The following is a 13,080-nucleotide window of genomic DNA, read 5'->3' on the forward strand; positions in this document are numbered from 1 at the left end:
AAATATATTAAATATTCTCATGAGCCAAATGGGATTTTATTAGCTTTGACCAAAGTACCTGACAACCCCAGGAGCTCCAGTCATTAAAGCTATGGAACAAAAAATCCACTTCCCCGCATTTTAAAAATATCACATCGCTACATGAAATAAACAGCCGGTCCGGAGCACCCAGCCTCGCTTAATCAGGCATGCCTGTAACCTGGAGCGGCATCATTAGCAGGTGCCAACGCGCAGTGAGAGGAGGAACATTAATGCTTATAACCAATTAGGGATGAGCGTTTCAAACACAGGCAGGTCAATATCGTACCCTTCAAAGACTCACTTTTTATAAAGTGGAATTTATTCAGTAAAACTATGTGTATTTATTTGTGTGTGTATGTGTATATATAGAGAAAAAATTACAGCGCACATTTCATCCATTTATAAAAGGTAATCTCTGTGATCTTCTCTAGGTAAGTGTCTGTGTGGAAAAAATAAAAAAATGAAATGTAAAAAAAAAAAGACTCGTTTCCTCATAACCTCCCTTTTTATTCATTTGGCACTTCTGAAATTAGTTTTATTCCAGACAGAAAGCAAAACATCTCACTGATATATAAAACTTCTGTGTGCACAAACACAACGCATAAAGAAGTGAGTTTCCTAAGGACAAGGTACATACACACAGGCAAACTGCATGTAGAGAATCAGCATATTTGGTTAAGAACATTTATAAAACATAGACACAAGTTTGGAAGTTTATTACATGGGGGAAAAAACAGCACTGGGTCACCAATGTTTTTCTTTTTTTCCCCCAACCAATTAATAAATGACTTGACCTTTTCCATACCCAGCATATAGCACTGAAATCTAAATGGACTGCATTTATATAGCGCTTTTATCCAAAGCACTTTACAATTGATGCCTCTCATTTGCCAGAGCAGTTAGGGGTTAGGTGTCTTGCTCAAGGACACTTCGACATGCCCAGGGGGGGTTTTGAACCGGCAACCCTCCGACTGCCAGACAATCGGTCTTACCTCCTGAGCTATGTCGCCCCTAGTGGGGTATTCACCAGCAAAGAGTAAGTGAAACTTCTGAGAACCCAAAAATAAATCACATTATTAGCGACTCACCATTTTGAACCAATCGTGGTAGCCTTTTGGGGGAGAACTAAGTCATCGATTGGTTTACAGCTCAGTGTAGCTCTGCCTATCATGGTGGTCAATGAGTTCTCTTCCACCTGTCACCAGCATTGGCCACACAGTCCCTCTCCCACACTGACGCACCAACAACACCAAGGTCAGAACCGATAGTTAATAAGTCCCACACTGGGAAGCTCCGGCCACCCATCCCCACCCGAATACACCAAACACAAACAGAGACTGCACACCATATTAGACTAATATTACACAGTCAAAATCCTCACCACGAATTAATTAATCAGTACAGTATTCCAAGTACTAGGGGGTTGGGAAATATTATGAGGCACTACATTCAAGCATTAGCATATTGCACCACAATAGTCACGGTTATAAATATCAAGATAAACTGATGTAAAAACAGGACACAGATTAGTAGTAGCAATAGAATAAGTGAAACCATTAACCCTCGGCGGTGAAGTATATAATATGTACAGGACTTCCTAATTGCTGCTGTCCTTCATGAAATTGTATTTTATCATTTCTTTCTTTTGTGGCACGGCAAGCTGGGTCCATCTCATCAAGGTGGAGCACTCCCACACAGGAGAAAAGATTCATAACCCAGGCAATGCAAATTACCATCCCATAAAAAGGGTTAGAACAATCAGGACCAAGGCAGATGGACTATCTGACCTCAGGAGCACCATTCTGTGAAAACTATGTATTACAATGAATTTAATAGTCCTCTTATGAATCCACACTCTTGCTTAATTTTTTAATTTTTTTCATTTCAGCTGTTTTCAAGGACTGCATTGGTGCCGATCGTTTAAGAGGGAGACGGTGGACAGGAAGAGAGGAAGAGCGAGAAACAATATTGTCGGAAGGAGAGAGAAATATACCGAAATGAAGATCATAAACACATGCATGATCCCGTCAAACATCAAAGCTGTGGACAGCGGTCCATTAATGGAGGGCGCTGGGGTGTAATTGCAATATCGTTCCACTGGGTGGCAGCCTCCAGGTGTCTTGCGTTGTTCTCAGTGCAGTGTCCCTACTTCGTTTAAGTTCCACCTGTAGCTGCCAAACAAAATACAGCTTGTGAATTTTGCCACCATGATGGTATTTTACAGACATTTAGGTGGGCAGTGCAGCAATGAAGCTTCAGGTAAATGCATCCATAGAAAGATGCAACGCAAGGATCATAAAATGCAGGTAAACAATTGCAGGTTAACCTATACTTCTACTAAAACTTACCTTTGTCTTTTACCCCCTTATCATATCATATGGCGGGGAAAGTGCGGTCACAACCCCCCCAATATTACAAAATGGGCCAAACAACCCCCCAATAATACAGCATGATGTTGAGAAAAAATAATTCATATAATAAAGACAGGAATTTCATGTTGTGATTTGGGATATACTGATCAGTATATCACCAGAAATGATCATTTCATAGCAGCCCTTTTTAAAATTATTTTGGGGAAGGGGGGCATGCCCCTGGACCCTCCTAGATGGTTACAGTTCTTGAGGTCTGTGTATTTGAACCCCCCCCCTCCCCCCCCCCCGTCTGGGTTCAGTTTTTGAAAATATTAGCATACAGTTTACATACACCGGATTACTCAATTACATGTTGTTGATGTCTCCGCCTTACCTGGTTATAGGTGGACATCGAAGACTCCCTCTTCTACAGCCTCAATGTCCTCCTCTGCGATCACTAAAAACACAGGCAAAGACAGTAGTGAACTATTCTTCCTTCATATCACAGATCTTGGGACATGCACCTTGGCAGAGGCATTTATTCTATCATAGATCTAGCCAAGTCGAGCTCTCTTAGCGCGTTCTTACCACGTTACACGCGCTTTAGCAAGTCAGCTGTAAAGGAGTCTGCCAAATTATTATATTGTACAGTGCAAATCAGAGCAATGCAAGGTTGCCAGGCAGATTTCAGAATCCAAAGTTTCGTAATCTGGCAACCAGAGTAGGCATGTCCTCAATGCAGTTATTTTCCGAAAGAACAAAAGAAAAAGAAAAAAACTAGCTGCTTCTGCTTTTTTTAATATAATAAACTTCTCCACGGAAACACAATCGCTGATATTTCCGCTCAAGATGCAGTATGTGCAGTATGTGTTAAGCTGACACAATCTTCGATGGAAAACATCCAAAAAAACAACATCAAACAAAAAAATCAAAGGCAAAATGGCAGATGCCAAAATCAGTGAGAATTCAGCCAGTTCAGCTGAGGAAGCCACATCTGGCAACCCTGGAGCCAGGAATGCTTTATAGGAGTTTGTGTTAAATTAAAGTGCCTTTGTATTTGCTACATCATCGATCCATTTTAGAAACCCCATTAGCCTGTGCCCCTACGCTGCAGGTTTCCCACCCTCTCTCTCGTTTTTTCAGCTCAATGCTAATGTAATGGCGTATAGATCTACTGATCATTTCGGCATGTGACATAATGGACAGAGCGGGCCAGTCAATTTCCTCCGGAGCTCGGAGGATCTGCGCTCCATCTGTGTGTTCACATCACATTTCCGAATTTCGCGGACACACTTCCCCAAAGCGAATTACACAGATTACATTTCCACATGCAAGCCGTTCGCACGGTCGGCTATGTTTTTTTTTACTGAAGCAATTCAGGTTAAGTGTCTTGCTCAAGGTTACCAAGGCAGGGCCCCTGCCTGGAACCAACCCCACAAACATTGAGTCGAAAGCCCATAATCATTATACTGTACTGCCGCCCCACTGTTACACTGAAAAGAAAAACAAGCCCAGTGTGTTCACTTGTAGAAGGGGGAGAGGGGTTGATTTATGACAGTGTGTGTGTGTGTGTGGGGGGGGGGTCTACTCATGTCCTTTAGGCTGGGGGAGCATTGGCGGGGGGTGGGGGGGGGGGGGGGAAGGGGCGAGCTACCTGTGTCCTTTAGGCGGGGCGGAGCATTGGCTGGAGGGGGGAAGGGGCGGAGCTACCTGTGTCCTTTAGGCTGGGAGGAGCATTGGCTGGAGGGGGTGAGGGGCGGAGCTACCTGTGTCCTTTAGGCTGGGAGGAGCATTGGCTGGAGGGGGGAAGGGGAGGAGCTACCTGTGTCCTTTAGGCTGGGAGGAGCATTGGCTTGGGAGGGGAGGGGCGGAGCTACCTGTGTCCTTTAGGCTGGGCGGAGCATTGGCTGGAGGGGGGAAGGGGCGGAGCTACCTGTGTCCTTTAGGCTGGGCGGAGCATTGGCTGGAGGGGGGAAGGGGCGGAGCTACCTGCTACCTGTGTCCTTTAGGCTGGGAGGAGCATTGGCTTGGGAGGGGAGGGGCGGAGCTACCTGTGTCCTTTAGGCTGGGCGGAGCATTGGCTGGAGGGGGGAAGGGGCGGAGCTACCTGTGTCCTTTAGGCTGGGCGGAGCATTGGCTTGGGAGGGGAGGGGCGGAGCTACCTGTGTCCTTCAGGCTGGGCGGAGCATTGGCTGGAGGGGGGAAGGGGCGGAGCTACCTGTGTCCTTCAGGCTGGGCGGAGCATTGGCTGGGAGAGGGAAGCTGTAGGACCGGGCGTGGAGGGAGGGCGGAGTCTCGTGGCTGATGCTTTTAGCTCGTTTGCGGCACTCCACGGCCAAACGAGTCCGGCACGCCTTGTGGCAGTTCACCCCGCATGCTGACGAAAAAAAGGAGGACAGGACAAGAGAAGAGGGGAGGAGAGAGAAGGGGAGAGAGAAAGAGAGAGAGAGAGAGAGGTGAGAGATAGAGAGAGAGGAAAGAGGAAAAGCAAAATGAAAACATACTGTACTGAGTACTGAGAGGAAACAACTACTCAACAATTATGGAAATAAGAGCAGCGAAACTATAAGTGTTTATGAAAATCAGAGGAAAATCAAATGACAAACCCACACACAATCACACAGACCCACACTCACAATACAGAATGCACACACACACACTTCTACACATGCATTTTCACACACAGACACAAATTCATGAAATGACAAACTTATGTCCATGCAAGTTACGCCAGTTTACACACATAATTTCATTAACTTTTCACTCTTTTGAATGACAATAAGACATTCATGCTCACACATAGACAAGAACTACACTGCTTAACCATGGCATTTTTGTCTATCTGTCTCTGTATGATTCAGAAGCATGTTTGCTTGACAAAAATGTGAAGGATAGGAAGTGCTGCTAAGGACTGCCTTTTGGATGAATTTAACCTTTTTTAAACACATGGATGAGAGTTTGAAAAAATTCCTTATGGTAGACATTTTCTGGTTTTTTGAGGCACATAACATGTAGATTTTTTTTTTTTTAAATAAGGGCCAGGTTATTCAAGGATAAGAGCTGAAAATTATGCAGTCAGAAGAAAGCACATTTCCATAATGACATTCAATTGAATTCAGCATCTTATTATTTGACTGTTATTTGACTTTCCTTTAACAATTTTCCATCATTAAAACAGGTGCTTGGAGATTAGCATTTTCTGATTGATTGGCCCCTTTGTACTCCAGTAAAGCATCAGTACATTTTCAGGTATTAGAAGTCTCCTGGTTCTAAAAAAAGTTTATTTTTTGCACATTAATAATATAGAGCAGTTATAGAACAACTATTGTATAATCTTGCCAGAGATTCTAAATAATTACAGAGAACTGACATCTAACATGCTGTATATACATCCTTACCTTTACATTTGTATCCCTGCTTGTAAAAACCCCATATCTGTAAAAAAAAAAAAAAAGGGTTTTTCCGTCATAATTCAGACATTTGTTTTTTGTTTTTTTAAAGGCAGTTAGGAGAAAATATGACAGAATTTGAGACACGAGAAAAGAAAAACAACAAGTACCAAAGAAAAAGTGTGGGAGTGAGAAAGAAAGGGTGAGAATGAAAGGCAATGAAGTGAAAGAAAATGAGAGAAAGAGATGGAGAAAAACAGAACAGAGAACAAGAGAGAGCAAGAGAATGAGAAGGAGAATGACAGAGCGCAAGAGATTTAAATAGTCAAAGAGAAAGAGAAAAAAATGAGAAAGAGAGAAAAAGAGAGGAAGAAAAAGAGAGCGAGAGAGAAAGAATGAAAGAAAGAAAGAAAGAGAGAGAGACACAGAAAGAGTGAGGGAGAAGGAGGAATATGAATGTATAAAAAGACGAGAGGAGAAAGGGCTGTTGTGTTGCATGGGGGAACAATGACATGAAAGAGCGCAGATCACACACAGGCCAGAGATCTGAGGCCACAGAGAACATCCCGACTTGCAAAACACCCAGACTGCTCCTCTCTGGGCCCAGGCCGCGAACCCGACCCGGGTCTGCCGGGAGCCGTAGCGCCATTAGCTTCCCGCCACACTCGTCCGTAAAGTTTCAGGCTTACGGCTCTGAGCCAAGAAATCTTTTCTCTAACCAGGGAGAGAAATCCATTTTGCAAAACAGCTGTGCTGAGTCTGGCAGTGTCAATTATGCGGCAAGCAAGGGAATGCACAGCGCACTAAACATGGTACAAGAACTGCTACAATTTTTTTTTTTTAAAACAACATTCAAATCTCCAATACAGAGGATGGTCGCATCCCATGGAAAGTGATTAAGGTGTTTTTCCATGCAACAGCAAAACACACACACACGCACACACACACACACACACTAAAAAAACACATGGCAAAAGGAAGCTAAAATGTTATCTCTGTCCCAGAGCCAACAGGAAGCAACAGGAACAGGAAGTGGCTGGTATTCTGCCATGCCCAGTTAGGATGCTTATCTCTAGTTGTTTTTTTCCCCCACATCGACCCGCCGAAATTCCAACGTTTGTCCTCCTCCCTGCGCTTCTCGGTTTACACAGCAAGTCATGCGTTTTCTGGGCTTTCACAGCTCTGCGACTGCCCGGGCCAGCGCGGCCCATCGGGGCCCGAATGCACGTCGAGGCTGAGCCTGAAACGCGAGCATCTTCATGGAGAACGCCGCGTTTCTCCAAAAAAAAGCTACGACTGGGTGAACCACAGCGAGAAAACAGGAAGTGGAAGACTCTGCCTGTGAAGTGTCCCCTTTCTGGAACACCAAAACCAATCCACAAATACAAATATTTTAAGTGGCTCTTTCAAGAAGTTACGTGTGTGTGTGTGTGTGGAGGTGTGGGGGGGGGGGGGGTAATTCAATGGCGATCTGATGAAAGCCATGGTGACCAAAACACCGTGTTTTAAATGACAAAGGTACTTACATTTTGTTTTACTATCTTTTGTTTAATCTAAAAGCTGTGTCATTTTTTTAAGGAAGCCCTTCAGCTCACAGAATATCTCACTAACAGAATTATTACATGAGGCAGGTACTGTGGGTGAATTTGGTGACCCCCCCCCCCCCAGGGTTTGTCAGACGGCGTGGTCGAACACTCCGGGCTACGACAGGGTGGCGGGGCGGTACTTACGAAGCCTGCGCAGTGTTCACAGAAAGTTGGCTTGACGTAGGTGGTCTCGGTGAAAGAGTGGATGAAGCCCATCTTGCAGTTGAGCAGGGAGCTGGCTTTCATGAAGTAATCCACCATCTCCTCTCGACTGATCCTGCCATCACTGAGAAAGAGAGAGAGAGAGAGAAGAGAGGAAGAGCGAAAAAGGAGGGGGTGAGGGAGAGATACAGAGGGTTGGGGGGTAGAGGGAGGGAGAGCTATGCAATTAATTTTGTGCTTTTACAAACTGTGATGATAAAGTGCTTATTTTTTTATTTTTTTTAAAGAGACAGAGACAGACAAACAGAGAGAAAGAGAGAGCTAGAGAGAGACAGAGAGAGAGAGGAGGAGGAATATGAATGTATAAAAAGATGAGAAGAAAAAAGGCCATGGTTCAGGAGGAGAGAGAGAGTTTTTTGGGCTACACACCATTAAGATTATACGCCATTTCAAATCTGACACCATCAAACCATTTTCCAGGGCAATGCTGTGAGAGAGAACATCCAAAAGTGGAAAGAGATCTCCTGTGCATATATAATAGGGAGGTATATTCAACTGTATATATTTAACTATTACAATGATAGTGATTGAAAGTCTTTCTTTAAAATGTGTTTTGTGTAACTGCTAACTAGCCTTAAATCAGAAGTATTGTGTTCCCTTAGTAAGTGTATTATTAAAAGCGACCACATATTACACATACATCTCATGAAATATATTGCTTTAGAGCCCAAACCCCTGTCAGAATGAGACTAGCAATTATCAGGCTAAAGTCCAGGGTCTCATTTAAAGAAATAATATGTCCCCATATGTGGTATTTGGTTTGTACTAATACACAAGTGTTATTAGTTAAGTAGAACTGACAGGCCTATTCAGTTTTTGTTATTTATCTTAGTACTTTTTATTTTCATTTTTAAGTTTTACCATAAGCTTGCATGGAAAACCATCGACAGGATTTATAGTTGACAGTTTCATAGAACTCTCACAGTAACACTCAATTGACAGCACTTCGTGTGTGAACTGCCAGTGTGAAAATTCAGTGAAGCAGTTCAACAACTATTTGTGATTGCATACCGCTTTCATTTAATGGGCACCTGTCATGCAACCATCGGAAGGCCTCAACTGTTTCACATCTGCCATACTTTACTTTGAAGCTTTTACAAGGAAAAAGTGTGGTGGAAGTGTCCCGATGCCCAGCCGTGGCCAAAGGCCCTGGTTTGTACTCACTGGTTTTTGTCCAGTTCGCCGAATTTGCTGAGATACGGAAAGTTGTTTCTAATGATCTCAAACTCCTCCTGGGAGATGTGACCGTCCCCGTCCGTGTCGAAATTCTTAAACACAGACTGTGCCGCAGAAAAAAAAAAAAAAAAACATAAGACACAACCCTTAATCACGTCAGAAACTGAGTGGTAGCTCAAAGTTTTAATCAAAGTTTTACAAATGTTAAAATTAATTCGCACAATTGATTAGTCACAAGTGTTTAAAGAGCACCTTTAAAGGGTTGACCGCGCTGTTAGCATAGAATATGCGTCTGATTGCAGATTGAAACGAACTACTGTTTCTAAAAAAACTTAATTGGAAAAACAGAAGCCCAAGGAAAGAGTTCTGTGGCAAGTACTGTGCTGCTCTGTGGGACTCATAGTCTTGGAGGGAATGCAGATTTCATATTGAACATTCACCAAAATTGTTAGATCACAATGTCAACTTTGAAGATGAATGCTGATTTTCTTTCTTGTCCCCTGAAAGGCACTAGTTCCCATTTGGGCCCCAATATTAAAAAGTACTTCTAATTTCGTTTTCCGACATTATAAAAAGGTTTTTTTAAATTTGGGTCCCAAAATTTTGAAGTTTAAAAACCAGTGCTCTACTGTGATGCCTTCAAGAAGAGGTTTCACACAGAGGTTAAATATTTCCCCTGTCACATGATCAGGGAACATTTGAGGCCCTAGGCGGAACGTCTTACCTCTACCATCTTTTCAATATGTTTGGTGATGATAGCAGGGTCAGCTTTGGGTTTCACGGACGACGCCCATTCATCTATCATGGTGGGCTTAGGGGTGGGACTAGGGGTGGGGTTAGCGGCCTGGAAAAGCAATTTTCAGTAAAAAAAATTAAAAACAACAAAAAAACAAGCATTAGTATGCAGTGTTTCTCAGTCTTACATGTGTCATGGATTTCCACTTCAGCCAGTCTGCTTTTTTGGCCAATCACACGATGAAGCTTTGCCTATTTATGTCTGTGTTTACATTTATAGACACAAATATTTTAAAAAAACAAAAAAAACATCTGCTGTAGTTTCCAGGTTTAAAATTCAACAGTGAGCACAGATTCTGTTTATCATATTTCTGGAAAACTTTACAGAGGTGCAGCCTCCCTTTTGAAGTATGATTTTATTCTAGATGTCTACCCCTTAAAGACAGAAAATGCACACGCACACACACACACACACACACACACACATGCACGCAGACACACACACACATACGCACACACACACAATAATGTATCGCCCATCAAAAAATATTTCTAACCAATCTGATCATCCACAGAGACTGTATGACTAGCCTACAAGGATAAATACAGCCTGTTTGACTGCTAATATTTGTTTGCCACCCAGAAGCGCGTGAGGGAACACAGGCCCCGCACCAGTGAGTCATTATTTATAAACAGAACGCTAGCTCCACTGAGCGTTTTGGGTATAACGGGAGGGGGAGGGGGGAGGGGTTGTTGTTTCTCCAAATGTTTAACTTCTGTATCACCGGCAGAGCGCTGGCATATCGGATTGTTAGAAGTAAGCCACGCCCCCCACCCCGTCTCCTATTGGCTGATGCGGTCCCCTGCTCACCGCTGGCTTGGAGCTGCGGGGTTCCCGCTGCAGGGACATCTGATAGATCTCCTCCTCGGTGTGGTACTGATCCAGAGACACCTGCGGGGGCGGGGGGGGGGGGGGGGACATCAGGGACACGAGAGGTGAGAGTCCCATTCCTCTCCAGAGCCCTTTTCCACTGACATCACCAGAACCACAACCAATCCAACACCGCATCTCCATACCACAGGAACACAGCATTTCCTGGACATTTCTGCTCGCATGCATGCCAGGTCCAGCACTTTATCGTCAGTCACTGGCAGTGCCGTTTTTCCTTTTTTTTTTTTTGTACATTGAATCAGGTGTCTTAGTCCTGGGCTACGACCATAACCTATCCACACAGGTGGATAAGAGAAGAGAAGAACATCTCTGGAATAGATGCTAACTATTATACAAATAATTTGTCCCACCCACCAGCACCCTCTTGCCTAAACACACATCAATCCCTGCTTAATTACTGTAGACTAGCATCGCGTTGAGCATTATTTTGCATGTTAGTGTGAATTTCCCACAGAAAACGAACTGCCATTTCTGAAACGTGGACAGTCTGTATTTCAAAATCAATCAAGTCCAATTCAATTCAAGTCAACTTTATTTGTACAGCACTTTTTTACAGAGATACTGTCTCAAAGTGGCTTTATGGTGGGATCAGGCCTGAGTCCCAAAAAGCAACCAAATGGGCTTTAAAAAAATCCACAGTGGGGAGAAAAGCACTCAGACGGTAGCAGGAAAAAACTCCCCAATGGGAAGGAATCTTGAGAGGAAGCTGGCTACAAAGAGGGAGCCCATCCTCCACTGGCTGGCCCGGTGTAATAATTAAGATGGAATAAATGGTAACATTAATGTACAGTACTGAGGTATCAAACATAGCAAATGATAAAATGGGTTGTGTGGGTCACAGAAGGAGGTAGCTAAAGTTAACAAGGTATCATTTGCCATAATATTCATCTACAATTCGTCTCATCTTCAAAGATGAGTCGGGACACTGGAGAGGAAGCAGAAATGCTGGAATTTCCTGGGAAAAGGAGAACATAAGATCGGCCTAATTATTCTCTCGCACCCAGAGCTCAAACCTGTTCCCAGAGGCTATTGACTCCAGCTCTAACGACTTTGAAACAACAGCTGACTTTCAAAACTTGCACGACGATCAGTATTTTTTGCTTCCCACTAATGATGTACACAGCATCAGCATCAGGATCAAGGTTAGGCAGCACTACCTCAGAAAGAATCACTCACACTCGAGGTATGAAAAAAAGGAAATGAAATACAGAGGAATACCTTAAGAAGAATAAAGAACTGCCTTTAAACCGGCTAAATATAGAAACACGGTCCTGACACCGACCGTCAATGAGAGGAAAAAGCAGTCTGCTCATTATTGATGGAGAGAGAACACAGTGTAGCTGACAATGAGTCCACACCTGAGAGAACTGCATCACGGCAGCTCTGTATTAAAGTCAATGCTACCAACGGCAAGGCAGTCGACAAAATCAGGGGTCCTTTGATCTCGACTGTGACTGTGGATGAGAAATTAAAATGACTGTGAAAATGTGCCGTTTTTGATAGAGGGATACTAAGATCAAATACGATTCCTCAAATAATTTTCATCAAGCAAAAATCTAGCAAGATTGCCAGAATTCGTGAAGCAGATCCTTGGCTAAAACAAACCTCAGTTTTAGTAATTTCTTTCCTGAAGCTTTCAGCGACAGTATTTCCCTCTTATAGATTTTAATTAGGCCTTCAAGCCAGAAGGTTTGAAAGCCAAGCAGGACATTTTATCATCTAATTCTTCCTTCCTTCAATATAAACCTTTATTATTTCCTAAATGTATTTTTCCTCATTTTGTCTAGTTATTTTTCACACTGTAATCTCATGTGCTTAGTACCCGGCCTGGATTTCATAACACATATCAGGCTTCCCTACTGTGCAGTCTCAGGCTCAAATTTGACTGCACAAAACTGCACTTCCATGGCTTTCAAAGCGCATTTTGCCAGCCTATGGAATGTCAATGTGTGACGTCACAGTCACTTCGTCCATATTTCTGTTTTTTTTTTTTGTTTTTTTTTCCCCGTCTATGGTTTATACCCATTAATTAAAGTAATAACCGGCTAATTACAGGAGTGTTGTCGGCGTATCTTTTCCTTATTGTTCCTGTTAAATTAACTTGTAACTAATAACAGCCAATTAGAAGAATCCCGCGTACACTGTATTCCCACATTACAGGTGGGGATGCAGCAGAATCATTCTGCAATTTTTAAAAAAATGGCTTTGAGGGGAAAGCTATGTGATGCCTGGCAATCGGATTACGAAGGAGCTTCAGAGAAATCTGTAAATTTCCACTGCGGATCCATTTTAAAGAGGGGGGGGGGGGGCGGTAGGAAAACGCATTCCAAATTATTTGGGAAATATATACAAGATAGCCTCTATTTTTAAACCCGTGTTCCATGGCAACATAATTGCAGATTACAATAGGAGTGTGAATGCCATAATGGCTTGCCAGGAAGAAAAGAACATTTTTTTTTTTTTTCAAATTTTTTTCCACGTACAGTACGCCTAAACAATGCGATTAGAAAAGCACACTGCAGTCACCCAATTTTTAGCTTGCATTCACAGAACTGTAGATTGTAACATTTATTTATGGAACAGGGGCTGATATCTCTGTCTGCCTCAGACCACAGAGAGGGAAAGCGGGGTTATTTTTCTGTTCTTTT

General features: G+C 43.1%; 1 protein-coding gene across 6 annotated transcripts in view; it reads right to left on the bottom strand.

Annotated features, from left to right (window-relative positions):
* Positions 1-507: 507 nt before the first annotated feature.
* The window catches only part of LOC135250009 (RAS guanyl-releasing protein 2-like), a 38,188-nt gene continuing 25,615 nt past the window's right edge, over positions 508-13,080 (bottom strand). For 4 of the 6 annotated variants that reach the window (XM_064325787.1, XM_064325788.1, XM_064325786.1 and 1 more), the window contains 8 exons: positions 10,352-10,432; positions 9,470-9,589; positions 8,734-8,849; positions 7,492-7,633; positions 5,771-5,807; positions 4,591-4,749; positions 2,767-2,829; positions 508-2,192 (listed from right to left, as the gene is read on the bottom strand). In XM_064325787.1, the coding sequence (XP_064181857.1) occupies positions 2,771-2,829; positions 4,591-4,749; positions 5,771-5,807; positions 7,492-7,633; positions 8,734-8,849; positions 9,470-9,589; positions 10,352-10,432 (714 nt within the window). In that variant the 3' untranslated portion in view covers positions 508-2,192; positions 2,767-2,770. The other 2 variants (XR_010328845.1, XM_064325790.1) reach the window with 2 other exon arrangements.

Source organism: Anguilla rostrata, chromosome 3, assembly GCF_018555375.3.
Source record: "Anguilla rostrata isolate EN2019 chromosome 3, ASM1855537v3, whole genome shotgun sequence".
Lineage (NCBI taxonomy): Eukaryota > Metazoa > Chordata > Actinopteri > Anguilliformes > Anguillidae > Anguilla > Anguilla rostrata.